This window comes from Clupea harengus, chromosome 10 (genome assembly GCF_900700415.2).
Source record: "Clupea harengus chromosome 10, Ch_v2.0.2, whole genome shotgun sequence".
Classification (NCBI taxonomy): Eukaryota; Metazoa; Chordata; class Actinopteri; order Clupeiformes; family Clupeidae; genus Clupea; species Clupea harengus.
In genome coordinates, this window is record NC_045161.1 from 14,514,329 (window position 1) to 14,528,803 (window position 14,475).

General features: G+C 44.0%; 1 protein-coding gene across 7 annotated transcripts in view; it reads left to right on the forward strand.

The window, feature by feature from the left end:
* Positions 1-14,475, forward strand: part of camsap2a (calmodulin regulated spectrin-associated protein family, member 2a) — a 39,871-nt gene that overhangs the window by 17,277 nt on the left and 8,119 nt on the right. For 4 of the 7 annotated variants that reach the window (XM_031575481.2, XM_031575484.2, XM_031575482.2 and 1 more), the window contains exons 4-9: positions 2,781-2,864; positions 7,263-7,295; positions 7,809-7,950; positions 8,605-8,744; positions 13,944-14,034; positions 14,125-14,221. In XM_031575481.2, the coding sequence (XP_031431341.1) occupies positions 2,781-2,864; positions 7,263-7,295; positions 7,809-7,950; positions 8,605-8,744; positions 13,944-14,034; positions 14,125-14,221 (587 nt within the window). The remainder of the gene's footprint in view (positions 1-2,780; positions 2,865-7,262; positions 7,296-7,808; positions 7,951-8,604; positions 8,745-13,943; positions 14,035-14,124; positions 14,222-14,475) is intronic. The other 3 variants (XM_031575483.2, XM_031575486.2, XM_031575487.2) reach the window with 1 other exon arrangement.

Sequence of the window (14,475 nt, forward strand, 5' to 3'; positions counted from 1 at the left end):
TCCTTAGCACACAGCACAGAGTGCAACCAAGCCATTCATCATTCAAACCACCTTTACTCATAGGTAGTCAGCATGATGCATCACTGTCATACACAGAACAACAACAGAAAGACGAATTAGCACTGTATTGTTTTAAATAAGAAATTAAAGCAATAAAGATAACAATAATTATCTCACAAAAAGCAATTCAGTTCAAACTTGTTATTGTTCTCAGATGCCTCCTGTTCTCAAACGAAAGATCCAAAATGACACCCTCTGGAGTGATCATCTGTCACGGTCATTGCCTGGTCTTGCTGTATCAACCGCCTCAATTCCCTAATCTCATCAAATTCTTGTGTTCGGAAATCTTTTTGAAAAGAAAAAAATCCTACTTCCTGATATAGTTACACAAGAGGACATTTCAGGACGTAAACCGCATATTTTCTATTGCAGCACTGATCTTCTTGTTGTTCAGTGAATGGGGGAATCTATCACGCTGTATTATGGCAGTATAGTGAGCATTACTTAGGCCAGAGTACATGGGAGTACATTGGAAAAAGAAACCGCTTGGCTGTTCTTGTTTTTCTTCTCTGGCTGTGAGGTGAAATATTTAGTTTCTGTTGTCAGAATACAAAATGCCTCTTGACTTACAACAATGATGTAATTCTGAAGGCATAATAAAAATAGAGTGTTCCCCAGTGTTGAAGTGCGTTGTGTTCTCAGTATTTGTCTGCTTCAAGGCTTTTATTGTTTTTGTTTACATTTTTCCGACCATGAAAAATATAGTAAAATCATTGAAAACACATGGAAGATAGAATCAGGACAAACACACACAGTTTCACTTCAAAATTATATTGTTATGGTATACTTTAACTAGTGCTGTCAATCGATTAAAAAAATTGCTGTGATTAAGACCAAAGCTTGTAATAATCACAGAATTAATTTAGGACACAAAGGAAGTACATTTAAATTCAAATACTGTTTTTTAATAGTATCTTTTTAACTTTGAGCATATGAAGTACAGATTTCCAATAAGATCATCAAGGCCATCAAAATTGACTGTCAGCTTGAAAGACATAGTTGTGATATGTGTAGCACGTAAAGTGTGAAGGGACTTTTATTTTTCAATGGGGATTGAGCTCAAGATGTGGAGAAGCAGAGAAGCGAGATGGACTTTTGGGGAGGGAAATACTTTACAGGAAGCTAGCGACTAGGTCAGTCGGTCGATAGTTAGAACATGGTGTGCAGTTCATTGGGTTAGTTGAAGTGCTCAATAAACTGGCAAGCTAGTGAATTCAACTAAGCTCCAAGTCAGGTATATGCTGGCTGGCCAGATATTTTAACCATTATATATGCACTCATTTTGATAACAGTAATTAATTAAGTTTTGAGCATAAAAGCTACATATTGTAGCTTTAAAAACATTTGATTCTGTCTATAACCCTCCCCATAGTTATTTGCAGAGAACCTTTTGCAAACGTAAGAGGAATGTTGCCTGAACTCAGCCTTAGCAGTGCTGGGCACATACCAGGGATGGATGATGGTAATATGGTATATAACTGTAACAGGTTACCACTGTATTATAAGATTTATCTTTCTAGTTTGGGAGCAAATGTATGAAATAAACATGGCTAATTTATATGTACATGCCAGTGACCACCATGCCACCGTACTGTAGGGTAACACTAATCTGGTGGTATGGCCATGCTCCTTTGTGTCTTTGATTTTTTCCCAGTTGTTGCATCTTAATGGGTGTAGATCCCCGGTCAAATTTGAAACCATTGGACCACCTTTAATCAATCAGCATTGATGACAATATGACATATCTTCGCCACCAACAGTGCAAGCTGGCAACAATGTCTTTGCCCTCAAGGAATCATTTCTAATTCTTCTTGCTTCGGCTTCAATTCTTCTATGTTTGCAAAACAAACACTTAATTTCAAGGTCATTGCACTTCCACTTCCACTGGTCTCTTGGCTTTACCAGCTGGCAGTCCCTTTGTTATGTGGCCCTCTTAGAAATGTGTCTAAACTGTTCGCTCTGTGTGTGCGTGCCGATGGCGTTTGAAATGGTGTATTAGCCTGAACTAGCAAGGTAGCTAGCCAGTTAGTAAGCTATCCGGTCACTTGTCTTTATATCAGAACTCTCATTCTGTTAAAGTAAGGCCAGGATGAAATATCTTACATACCAGGAAAAAGAACAGCCCCTTACAAGGCCCTCCAAGCTGTTCTTTTTTAGCAAATTAAACGCCATTATCACACAATTTTCGTCTAAGATGACAACAAACAATCTGATTGGCCGCAGGCAGCAAAATCCGCACCGCATTTTAATGGGATTACATTTTGCTAACTTTTTTGCCGTGCCTCCAATAGAAGATTAATGAAACACTGAACGCGCTTTACCTGCATGTATTTTCAGTAGGCAAAGGAAATTAAATGGATAAAGTAGAAAGGTATGGAGGAATATGGAGGAGTATAATTAGCTTTGGAACCCTTTATGAAAACAGTTAATTTAAACAGAGTTAAATTTGGCTCTGAGGTAGTTATATAAAGTTATATAAATTGCCATAGTAATGTAACCTTTTGTTGATTTCCCTGATTTAATTCCATTGAGTATAGAGGCTAACAATCTGAATTCACATGCTGCACAAGAAAGATGGAATGGAAAATGGGTGGTTATGGAAAAACTGCAAACATTGATTCCTCCCACATTAATTACCCCTGAGCTGGACCTTACTGGGTCTCACGTGTATCTGTGCTCATGTCGTGAAATAAAACCCGGTCCTCTCTCTTGTTCCCCAGGTGAACGAGTATCTGAAGGACATCATCATGCAGGAGCAGCGGCGGAGGGAGAACCAGAGCGCAGAGCCTGCTGGGAGTCCACGGGTGAGTGGCGCCCCCATCCTCTGCTATCCCCTCGGTTACTTACAGTCAGAACACCTAATCAAGCATGAAGAACACTGCGGTGTCCAATTTGTTGACTATAAAATCAGTGGAGTTGGATGTATGAACATATTCTTTGACTAACCATGATTATCCTACTGCCATGGTATGGGTAAAACGTAATTATTTTAATGGGTGAATATGCTCACGATGTTGGATACTTTAGGTCAAATCTCAGATTAATGCAACTGATACAGTCAGCGGTAGTAGTTCTCTTGACAACTAGTTGAAGGTCTGGTTGTTGATTTCAGGGTTGCCTTTCTTAGGTCTTGCCTCAACAGGAGTGCCCTTTGCTGTGGCATTTTGTGTGATTGACTTTGTTGAAATTATTTAGTTGTCCTTTTGAAAAATTTGGTAATACTTGCTGTACTAACAAATATAAGCCACACTAAAGCAAAACTCATGCTCTTTGCTGCCTCGCTGTTTGCTGGGTACACAATCTTACGTAACACTAACAGTTGAACTAACAGTTCAAGCCCATTGTCAAAACCATGAAACATATATCTGTGTGACCTGTGTAACACTTTAAATGTCATGTTGCAAACTGCTCTAAAATTACTGTGTGTGCTGAGAGGGAGACGGTTGCGATGGTAACTGTCAATACTTTTTTTTAAGTAGTAAGCTGGCAGGTGCAGCTCTATGTGAACACAACATGGCGCAAACTGTCCTCTGGAACTGAAATGACTCCGGGCATGTCGCTGTTCTCGTGGAGCATTATGATGAGTCATGGCTTAAGTGTTGAATCTGTCCTGATGAGAGACACTCTGATATCAGTCTGATGTCCTAGCCTGGATTAAAGCGGTTGTGTGGGTGTGTTTCTATCCCTCCAACCCAGCGGCGCTGACTCCCTCCTTTGACACAGCAGTCTCAGGGGCAGCTTATATCACTGCAAAGACCATCGACTAACCGGGGGCAGTTTGTGTTGTGAGCTGTCAGTCAGACCTCTGTGCAGCCACACAGGACCGGATAACCTGTAAGCACCCCCTTGCCAACCAGCAAGCTGCTGTAACAGACAAGGCTATTTCTGTGACCTGGCCTAACCTCTCAGTTCCCATATACACGCTAGCCCCCCCAGACCGCCCTGAGCAACCCCCCCACTCAGAGCCCACTTCAATGCGGCCCAGCGCACAAGCGGACTGGTGCCAGAGACCTCATCTGCTCTCTCTGATCAGAAAGAGATAGACAGTGAGTGGAGTGAGTGAGTTATTTTCTTGTTTCGACTCCCACAGAAGTATTTCTCATATTTTCTCACTGACTGCTTCAAGCAAAAGACATCAGGATATGGTTGTTTGTGCCCGTGTATGTGTATTTGTTTTTTGTGTGTGTGTGTGCATGAGTGACAGAACTGCTCAATGATTCGACATGAAAGAGGGAATTGTGCTTTCCCTCATATCCAATTTAATGACATTTATGTGTATGTGTGTGTGTGTGTGTGTGTGTGTTTGTGCGTGTGTGTTTGCGTGGAGTATTACTGCTCCGCCCTGTCCAGTGGCTTCCGCTGGGGCTGCTGTTTGACAGTAATGCAGGTTGTCAGTGTGCAGAGGTAGCTGTGCATGCTTAGCACAGCTCCAGAGTCGGCCCGCCCTTTTTTGTCTCTCTCTCTCTCGCGCGCATTCAGAAGGACGACACAAGCACCAGCGACATGAACAAAAATGTCAGGCCCGTTACGCAACACCTGAAAGAGCCCACATGGCAATACACACACACACACTCGCTGACACACAGATATACACACATGAGGCCAGCTCGAGCCAGACTAATACCCGGCCGGTTATCTGGCAGACACCTCTCCACTACATGAGGTCGTGCTCGGTACTGCTGGTGTTTTGGGTGATTATTTTTTTTTCCTTCTCTCGCTCTTCCTCTCTCCCCCTTCCGTTAATCTGTTTTGCCGCCGTGTGTTGATGCTGCTGCAAATCACATCATGTTTAAATCACAGCACTGTTCCAGCTGAGCTAAACTGCAGTGTCTGCTGGGGTAGATCTCTGTCCCATTTATCTTTACCAATCCCCCCCAATCATGTCTGGGGGAGAGAGGGAAGGGAAGGGACAGCACTTGCCTGCACTGATGATGAAGGAGGCGAAGCTGGAAACTGACAAGGGAAGGCTGCCTGCAGTGTTACAGTAACAAACACTGTGAGTGGCTTCACTGTGGAGTCACAGCCTGACCCCCCCTTATGTCAACACGGGCTCTGATTCCAAACCAGCCTTGAAGTAAGAAAAGATTCTGCGCCTCAATCACAGAGAGCACTGCTGTGGTTGCATCCAGCTGAAATAGAATCAGGTTTGTTTTTCACGGTGTGCTTTGACGGGTACTTTGAGCACACAGATGTGCTGATGTCATCAAAATACAGAGGGGCTAAGAGCGACGCCACCAACACTACAACCACACACAAAAGTATAGCCCAGACACTCGCGGTCACGTCACTTTAAATGCGAATTCAGGCCACAGGAAGTAATCCTTTTAAACTCGGCACAAATCCGCAAGCAGACGAATTGGAGGCATTTACTCTGGAAGCTTGTCATTTCTTCTGGGGTCTAGAAATGACAAGAGCAGCAGATTGAAAGGCCGTTAAATCTCTGAGAATTTAGGGAAGTCCTCACACACAAGGGGGTGTCAGAGCTGTCTGACCGGCTGAAGTGATTTGCCTTATTGGATGACTGTCTGTCTGTCTGTCTGTCTGTCTGTCTGGCCCAGATCTGTACCTCTCTCATTTCCAGAAGGACGACACCAGCACAAGCGACATAAACGGAAATGTCGGGCCTGTTTCCGCAATTTCCAAAATGAGATAGACATTATACTGAGTGCACCTCTCCACAAACATGGAGAGCATGGTTGTGGCACGGTGGCACTAAACCGCTCCTCATCCCCCTCATCCAAAATGGCATCTGAGCTCTGCCTGTGCCACAAGCATCCCACTCTGAGCCTCAAGTGCTGCAGGCTTTTCTGTATTCACCCGTCTAGGGGCGGGGGGAGAGTGGGGTAATTTTAGTGGCACGAGGTTAAGTAGACCTCATCCCCTCACGCGGAGTCACGTTCTTTTATTCCACCGTTGCCATGACGCCTCCGCAGCTGCCGATGTCCTGGCGTCTCATCTCCTCTCGCTGACGTGGCGCTCGAGCGCTCAGGTCTCTGACTCCCACCTGCTGTGAGCCCACCCCCTCCAGGAGGGGTGGAGGAGAAATCTCTTCAGATTTCAGGCGTGTTCAGGAGGTAATCACAGCCGCTTTGTGAGATTTTAATGCCGCCAGTGATTACCGTGGCTCGTTTGGGCGGTCTTGTCTACGGATGCAATTGGAGCAGATGCAGAATTCCAGCAGATTAGGATGCAGAGGTGCACAGTCATGCAGCAGATTTTTTGATTGATGCTTTTTATGAAGGGTTAACAGAAATGCTTTCCTGCACTGACAGAGGAAGCTTTCAAATCAGCTGTCAAGATTAGTTTTATGGAGTCCGGTAATGTTGTCAGGTGCATAGACAGAATATCAGACCTGTGAATTCATGTCTCCTAATAGTACAATTCTGTTTTTGCTATTAGATGGGTACATAAATTGTCAAACAAACTAAGAAAGTCTGCAAAACTCTCTAAACTGTTATTTCATGGCCAATGATATCTTCCTTGAAATACCAGTCTAGCATGAGGGGATGGAGACCGCCGAAGAGGCAACAATACAATATTATCACGATATTTGGGCCACAATAGGATAGTATTGCGATTCTTTAAATTTTACAATACAGTATTGTCATTTCATTCTGCGATACATTGAGATTTATTTCTCCCATATATTATGTTATCTCCCATATATTATATAATATTGTGCCGAAAAATATCGCAAAACCTCACTGTATTGTTTTATTCCCACCTCTATCTGGCATCATTTGAATTCTGTTTAATTTCAGTTTATGCCTTGAGATATCTCTGCAATCCTTCCTAATTGGTTTTGCCCATAGACACCCCCGAGCTGTGAGCACAATCAAATAGCAATCACAGCCTCTGAAGGAGCACTACTGAACCATCCAGAACCATCATGGGGGAAATATGTCTCTGCTTCCCCGTGGCCTCAGCTGTGCTTACAGGGACCGAGATGTTCCCGCATGGTGTTTTAGTTTTCAATGTGATTTTTTAACAGATTTTATAACAGACATTCTTGTTATTGAGTTTCCATAGAGACGTGTACCTGTCCTCCCTGGATAAGTCATGATAATTTTTGTTTGACATCAAATAAAGCTGATTGCATCAATGAGAGTGGCCTCCCCCTGCTGATGGGATTAGCCTCCTCTTTTCACAATACTCACTACTGTCTCTCATCCTGCTTTCTTGTTTCTTTGGGTCTGCTGAAGTCTCCAACCAAATGGTATTGGAAACTGGTTCCTGTAAGTCTGCTGACCAGCTTAATTTTTTTGTCTTTCATCTCTCCTTTCATGTGTGCCCGTCTCCCATTTCCCTGACGACTCATTGTCTGTGATTCCATCCTCTTAATCGTAAAGCTGTGGTTGACCATGATTTCTCTGCTTATTGCGCTTTCTGTCTATTTCATTATGTGGTACGTTTCCCAGAGCACGGCCCATAGTTTCTGTCATGGTAGATTAAGATTTCATAGTGCACTGTGGCGTTGTGTGATAGTTTCATTTTGTAGCCTGTAGCACTAGATTCTCCTCATTCTACTCTGTAGTTACAGCTCAAGTCAAACTGTAGTGTTGTTTATTGCTTTTGTTTTGTTTTGTATTTGTTTGTGTTTGCGTGTTTGTGCGTCTGGGTATGTGGGCATCTATGAATGTGAATGTTCAGTTGAATGTGAGTGTGCAGTATTAAGTTTGTTTTGAGTTTACACGTTTGTGTGTGTGTGTGTGTGCCAAAATACCATTTTGCCCTTTTTTTAACCCCAGGCGAGGTACAGGAAGGAGCAGGTCTTGCCCAAGACAGTGCCGTGGATCCCCCCAGTGGACAACCTGCTGAAGGACAGCACAGATGGCTGCGCCCTGGCTGCACTGCTGCACTTCTACTGTCCAGATATCGTCAAATTGGAAGGTATCACACCACACGCTCACCCTTCACTGTTCATATGCAGTAGGCTAGATCGCCAGGCCTGGATACACATGCTGGCCAAGGATGGGACAGCAATGAGTAGCCTAACAATTGTGTCACATGTCCATCTACAACTATTCAGTGATGTCTAATGATACCTCAATAAATAATTATTCTATACCCTGCTCTAACATTCATGCATTTACCCCCCCCCCCCCCCCCCCACGCCCCCATCATGACATAATGGCCTTCTTTAGACCCTAGCGTGCCCCTCCTAATTTACTCACACCAAATCCCATTAGTGACAATGATGAAGGGCTGCTAGATTGGCCTGATAAGCATGGCATCATGCCTCTACTATTTAAAGCCCTGTAGAGTAAACAAACAAGATCATTTTGTTAAACTGACAGAGCCCTTGTTGTCTCACATACAAATCACTGTGGTATTTAAATAACTACATTAAGTCATCAGTGTCGTGATTGGCTCTTGCCCAGCCGAAAGAAGGGTTGAAATAGGGCCGTCCTCTTTCAAAGGTAAACAGTCAGCACGAGTTTGGGGCAGGGATTTGACGGAGCGGTTTCTCTTCTTTTTTTTTCTTCCCCTCCCTGTAATACTGCGTCTCGTGCCTGTTTGTCATGTGCAACCTGTGGCATGAAGACATCTGCCTGAAGGAGACCATGTCCCTGGCGGACAGCCTCTACAACCTCCAGCTCGTCCAGGAGTTCTGCAAGGAGAACCTGAATAGCTGCTGCCACTTCAGCCTGGAGGACATGCTCTATGCCTCATCATCCTTCAAAGTAAGTCCTGGCTGTTTACAGAGATGAATGCTCTTTAACAGTATTTGGTGACGGGCACTGATATGTACACCGGATTCTTGTGTCCAAGCAGAGTAAAAGCAAAGAGCAAAAAGCGCACCTCTTGATAAGAACACTTGTTTCTGATGGTACCTTAAGCGAAGGAAACATGAATCCTCTGGGGTTTCCATTTCAGTATACTATTTTATTTAGCGGAATTGTGGTTTTCCACACGGGCTGTTTTGAGGGGAGAAATAAGTACCTACTCCAGCGTCAGTATTTCTGTGTGGCCCTGAGTCTGCTGGGTGACGCTGGAAATGATGGTTGAAGCTCATTGGTTTCACGTGACGTGACTGTAAGACATCAACAATCGCCAATTTTTTTTTAAACTAGCAAGAACAAGCTGGTGTATGCATGGAAATGCAAATCCAGGCTGTGCTTGGTGTCAGCAGCTTTATAGCAAAATTCAACTGTCAACCTTGAGATAATCCTAACCTTATCTCTGGACAAATCTCTGGTTTAGCGGTCTAATGTTGGTGCTGCCGCTGGAGACACATATAATTAATTTGTTGTGCTCGGACTTCTCGATCGAAGAGCAAAATATTAGGCAACGTCATTTGTAGGTCCGTAGTTCCTCCAACGCAATGGAAACAGAAAGGCTGAAAGGGAAGATTAGGGGGCAGTTCCTGTAAACATTTGCGCCACCTGGGAAGTGCCCTGAGTTCCTGCAGTGGAAAAAGTGCCTACTGCAAGTGCATACTGAAATTGAGAGCTGTACAGTTCTCACAAGGACAGGAAGCTATCAGAATTACAATCAAATGCAGTTATTTTCAGACAAGACTATTGCTGTTGTAGCCCGTTGCAGTATTTGTTGTCTTCTGACTAAAATGGAGATGAATTTAACTATAAGTTTCTCAAGGGCTGGCTTGTGGAAACTAAAGCATCTGGAACAGCAACTGATTTGTGTTTGTTTTACTGCATACACAGTGGATTGATCAGTGGTCAGCAGACTGACGCGTTTCTGAATTCCTCTCTGTACCACACTGATGTGTAAAATACTAGTCTGTTGCCTCCCTCAAATTTCTGCTGTCCTGCAGTGAAAAGTGAGCCCTCTTGGAGGTTTTTTGTTGGCTGATTCAGTTGGTTCATAGGTTCAGTTTGACTTCACCCACATCACAGGAACCAAGTTCCTTGGCTACATTCTCCATTTTATGGGTTTGGACCGAACAGCGGTGGAATATTTTTCTGTGCCGGTTGGTTGCCATACTGCTCTCAAACAAGACCTGTCAGGTCAGGCTGTGGTTCTGGTTCTGGTCCTGTGCCAGATTGGTTGGGTAATGTGTTTTGGTAGAACTGGTGGTGGAAAAATCATTGCAGTGCCACACTCTCTGAAGACTCCAAAATACTGTTTGAGACATGCTGCTTTTTATGATGGCTGAGTGAGTGTGTATCTCTTGCTCGCTTGCTCGCTCTCTCTCTCTCTCTCTTTCTCTCTCTCTCTCTCTCTCTTTTTTTCTCTCTCTCTCTCTCTCTCTCTCTCTCTCTCTCTCTCTCTCTGCTTCACATTTCCATCTCTCCGAATTGACTTAAATGCTGTCAGTATCTGTGTGTATACCCGCTATTTCATATATCTCACTTTTTCACATGTTCTTTAATCAAAGCTTTTATTTTGAGTGTGTCGTTGTGTTGCTGTTGTTGTTGATGATGATGCAGAGGGGAGGAACAGGCAGCTTATTTCTCTCTGTCCTTGAGAGGTGAAAAGTGGGTGTTGGTGGTATTGAGTATGTGTTCAACATCCATGTCCCACATTCTTGTTCCCTTTAGGGCATACATAAAGGACTTTTTTCCCCAAAGTCTTGCCAAGTCTTCTTAATCCTTCTTGGACTTTACTTTAAGACTTTCACTTTTCTGCAAAGCACACCATAGCTCCATGTTAGCTCAGCTTTGTCTGAGAAAGCACTGTGACTGCTTAGCTGCAGTACACAACCACTGCTACCACCGCTAATGTCATTGCTCTCCCCTGGAGTCCTACTCAGCGTGCCTAGCCGTAACAGGACTCTTCCTCTTGTGTCAGGCAGACTCCCCGATGAGGTCTCGACCTCCAGGAGGAAGTTATCCCTCTTACCCACAATCCCTCAGCACGCTGACAGGTCTGCTTTTCTGCGCACTACAGACAGCGTGACGCTTCGCTCAGCTAGTTGCTCCCGATGCAAATCGGACTTGGCTTCTGCTGTCAGTTCGGCTGGACGTCTGTACTCCACCCGCTACGTACAGGGAGTGAGTGGTTCAGGGGAAGGTCAGCGCCACCGCTGGTATCAGCCTCAGCAGCTGGGACAATTCGCCCTTCCTCACACGCTCTAGCCTGAATCAGTCACAACTCTGAGGAGTGTGATGAATGCTGTACTCAGAGCCTGTTACTGGATATTGCCTTGAAGCAGCTCAGACTCAGACTGCAGTGTTTCCTCAACCTGCTCTCCTGGCTCAGTGCTGGTTGTTCCCACTGGGTCACACAGGTCAGAGGGGATCTGCAGAGGAATTGTTGGCAAATACGCACTTATGTCACTAATTTCGTTCCTATGTAGTACTTAGTTCATTAATAGTTTTCCTCCAGTAATCCTGAGGACTCTTTACTGTTCCAGTGCAGTTTGTTCATGCATTTTATAGGTTTTTTGTGTGTGGCCACTAATTCCACTAATGATAGCACAAGCTCCTTCCTTGGCAAAAATGTATGTGGTTTAATAATGGTTTAAATACGTCCGGTTATTATTTCAAATGCTATAAGCCCCATTTTGGTTCGCTTGTAAGAGAACCCCAAGCGAATTAGATTGGCAAAGGCAGAGGCAAGCAGTCTGTGAATGTGTTTGTGTGTGTGTGTGTGTGTGTGTGTTAGTGTGTGTGAGCAACGTGTAATGACAGAAATCCAAAGCTGCAACCTTGACCCAGTTTCCTTGGATCTGGTACCCCAGTCTCCATTAGTTTAATGGCTTTCATTATGGAGATGTGTCTGAGTGTAGGTAGAGGCACTCAAGAGACCTATCTCCTCTGGGGAGCTTTACATAGCTCACTCTATATATACAACTCCTACATATATATATATATATATATATATATATATATATATATATATATATACATATATATAATATGTCGGCCTATATTGTTACACACTGTGATATCTCTCTTTTTTCTCTTCTTTCCATGTGTTTGTCTGTATCTCTCTCACACTCTTTCATCCAGTGTCTTGCCTTTTTCCACATGCATGCAGACACACTCATGCGCCTTCCTCACTTTGCCTGAATACGAGAGGTTCCATGGGGTTTCAGTGATAATCATTGTAATGCATGGCACTAAGCATGGCACTCAGAGACATACCACTCAGTTGAGCAGTGGATGGGGGGATGATTTTTGTCTCTCTATCTCTCTACCTCCCCCTGCCCCCACCCCTAGTCTGCAGTGGAGTGGAGGCAGCGGTGTGTTTCAATGCTAGCAAAAGATATGGCTTGCCACTGCTTATTTTTATTGGCCGCCTCTGCACCTCATCCTTTCGTCTGGCACCTCCTCCCCTGTGTGCGCATTTAATCAGGAGCTGTTTAGAGCCACGATGATATGTGCAGATAGCAGATATTTTAATACAGCAGATCACCTTGTGTGTCTACTGTGCGAAGATGGTCACCTTTTGCTTCACTGGAATCGTCCTTGGTTTCCTTCCTAACAGGCTTAGCATTCGATGGCCAGTCTTGAAGCCAGGCTGGTGTTTGGCCTTAACCCCCCCCCTCCCATTGAGGGCTGTCTGACCTAAGAGCATAAGACCCTAATCAGCCTGCCGGGCTGAAGTGATTAATGACATCAGTGGCCGTGTGAGTGACTGAGAGTGTGGAAGAGCCCATTTGAATGGGTGGTGCTGCCTTCGCTGCTGTGGTCCATAAAAGGATTAGCTAATGGGTGTATTGTGTGAATGGCAGTAGTCAGCCTGATCTCCTGAAGAAGGAGGGTCCAGTTAAATTCCGCTCCCCCCCCTCCATGAAGTCACCCCACGAGGTGGCCATGTGGTGTTGTGAAAGCTGCGCGGCACATCAATAATAGCTTTGCTCCCAGCGTTGCAAGTCAGTGGGCAGACAGATGGAGGGGAGAGTGTGTTTCGCGCCACGCCATCTGGGCAAGTGCCCATTCTGGCTCGTCCTATCCATGGATTGCCACGCGGGGTAAGGTGAGCTGTCATTTTGATGTCCATTGTAGACACACGAATCTGCCACTGCAGAAATGAGTTTATTGATTATGTTTTGGTCTAATTTAGGAGACATGGCACCCCGTGAAATAATTGAACTGAGTTTTTTTTTTTTTAAGTTGTACACTATGTCTGATTGGTCGGTGTTGTGTTTCAATTTGAGGTTTTGGTTTCAGTTATGCTAATGAACTGGTTCAATGACTGTGGTGTAGTGTGCCAACCGCAGCAGATTATTGTACAGAGGAGAGTGTGACTTTGTGTAGTGGAGGGGGCAGTCTGTGAAGGGCATGGAATAGCCTGCTGTAAATCTTGGGGGCTACCTAACAAAGGAGGCTCGGTGTGTCAAATGAAAACTGCAGCGACTGCTCTTTCTGTGAATCCCTGCCTGAATCTGCTGATATTCCTCAGCGTTCTCATTCAACCTGGTGAACAGAAACGTTGCTGACATGAGGCTTTTTTTTTTTTCATTTTTCTTTGTGTCTGCATGCGTGGTTATGTGTGTCTGTGTGCCACGTGTGCAACATCTCCTAAACATTTTTAATTTTCAGTTTTATAGGCTTAATTTTTCCAAGGAAGGAGTAGAGCCATATATATTTACCAGTATATGTTAATGTACATTCATGGTGTAAGAAAACACATTATACCCTTATATAGGACTATAGACAACATTTAGTAATTAAGCATACAGCTTCTATTCAGCGTACATGCACATATGTGTACACAGTATGTATTTGTACATGATGTACCACATTATGCCTTTGTAAAAGAGGAATCCACCTGGTCCAGTAAATGATGAAAAGTATGGTGTTTCTTCATGCACGTGTCTTGTTGGTTGTAGAGACATCTTGTGGAAGTAGACAGACATTGCAGGTCCCATATCTGGAGCTTATTCCTGTGTGTGTGTGTGTGCGTGCGTGCGTGCGTGACCACTGTTTTAATGTATTTCTTAACGCATGACATGTCTGTCTTTATTACAGAATAACTACTTAGTGTTTATGGCAGAGCTGTTCCGGTGGTTTGAAGTGGTGAAGCCATCTTTCGTACAACCACGAGTTTTGGATGCTGAAGGTAACAAAGCAAAGTATGACGGAACTACAGGTTGATATTTCTACTTTGGCTGTGAAGCCTCATGGGTTTTTTCTCTCTTTGCTGCTCCAGAGCCAGCTCCGTCATTGAAGAAGTTGCCCTCCATGCCCATCTCTAATGCCACCAAGAGAAGCTTCATGGAGAAACCTCCCAGCCCGGACAGGCCCAGGTCTCCCACAGTCTCCTACACCTTCACCTCCTTTTCTTTATCCATTACTGCTATGGCTTTGGCACTAAATGCATTTAAAACATTAAAACAATAAATAGGGAACACATGGAGAAAGGATGTGAAATTGTATAAATGTAATAGATTTGTTGCTGGGTCACTTAATAAAATGTGTCTTCTTTGTTTAGTTTTTTTTAGTGTTTCCCAGTTCAAATGCCATTATGAAAAATCCTATATTTTACTGCTTCTTTTCATTT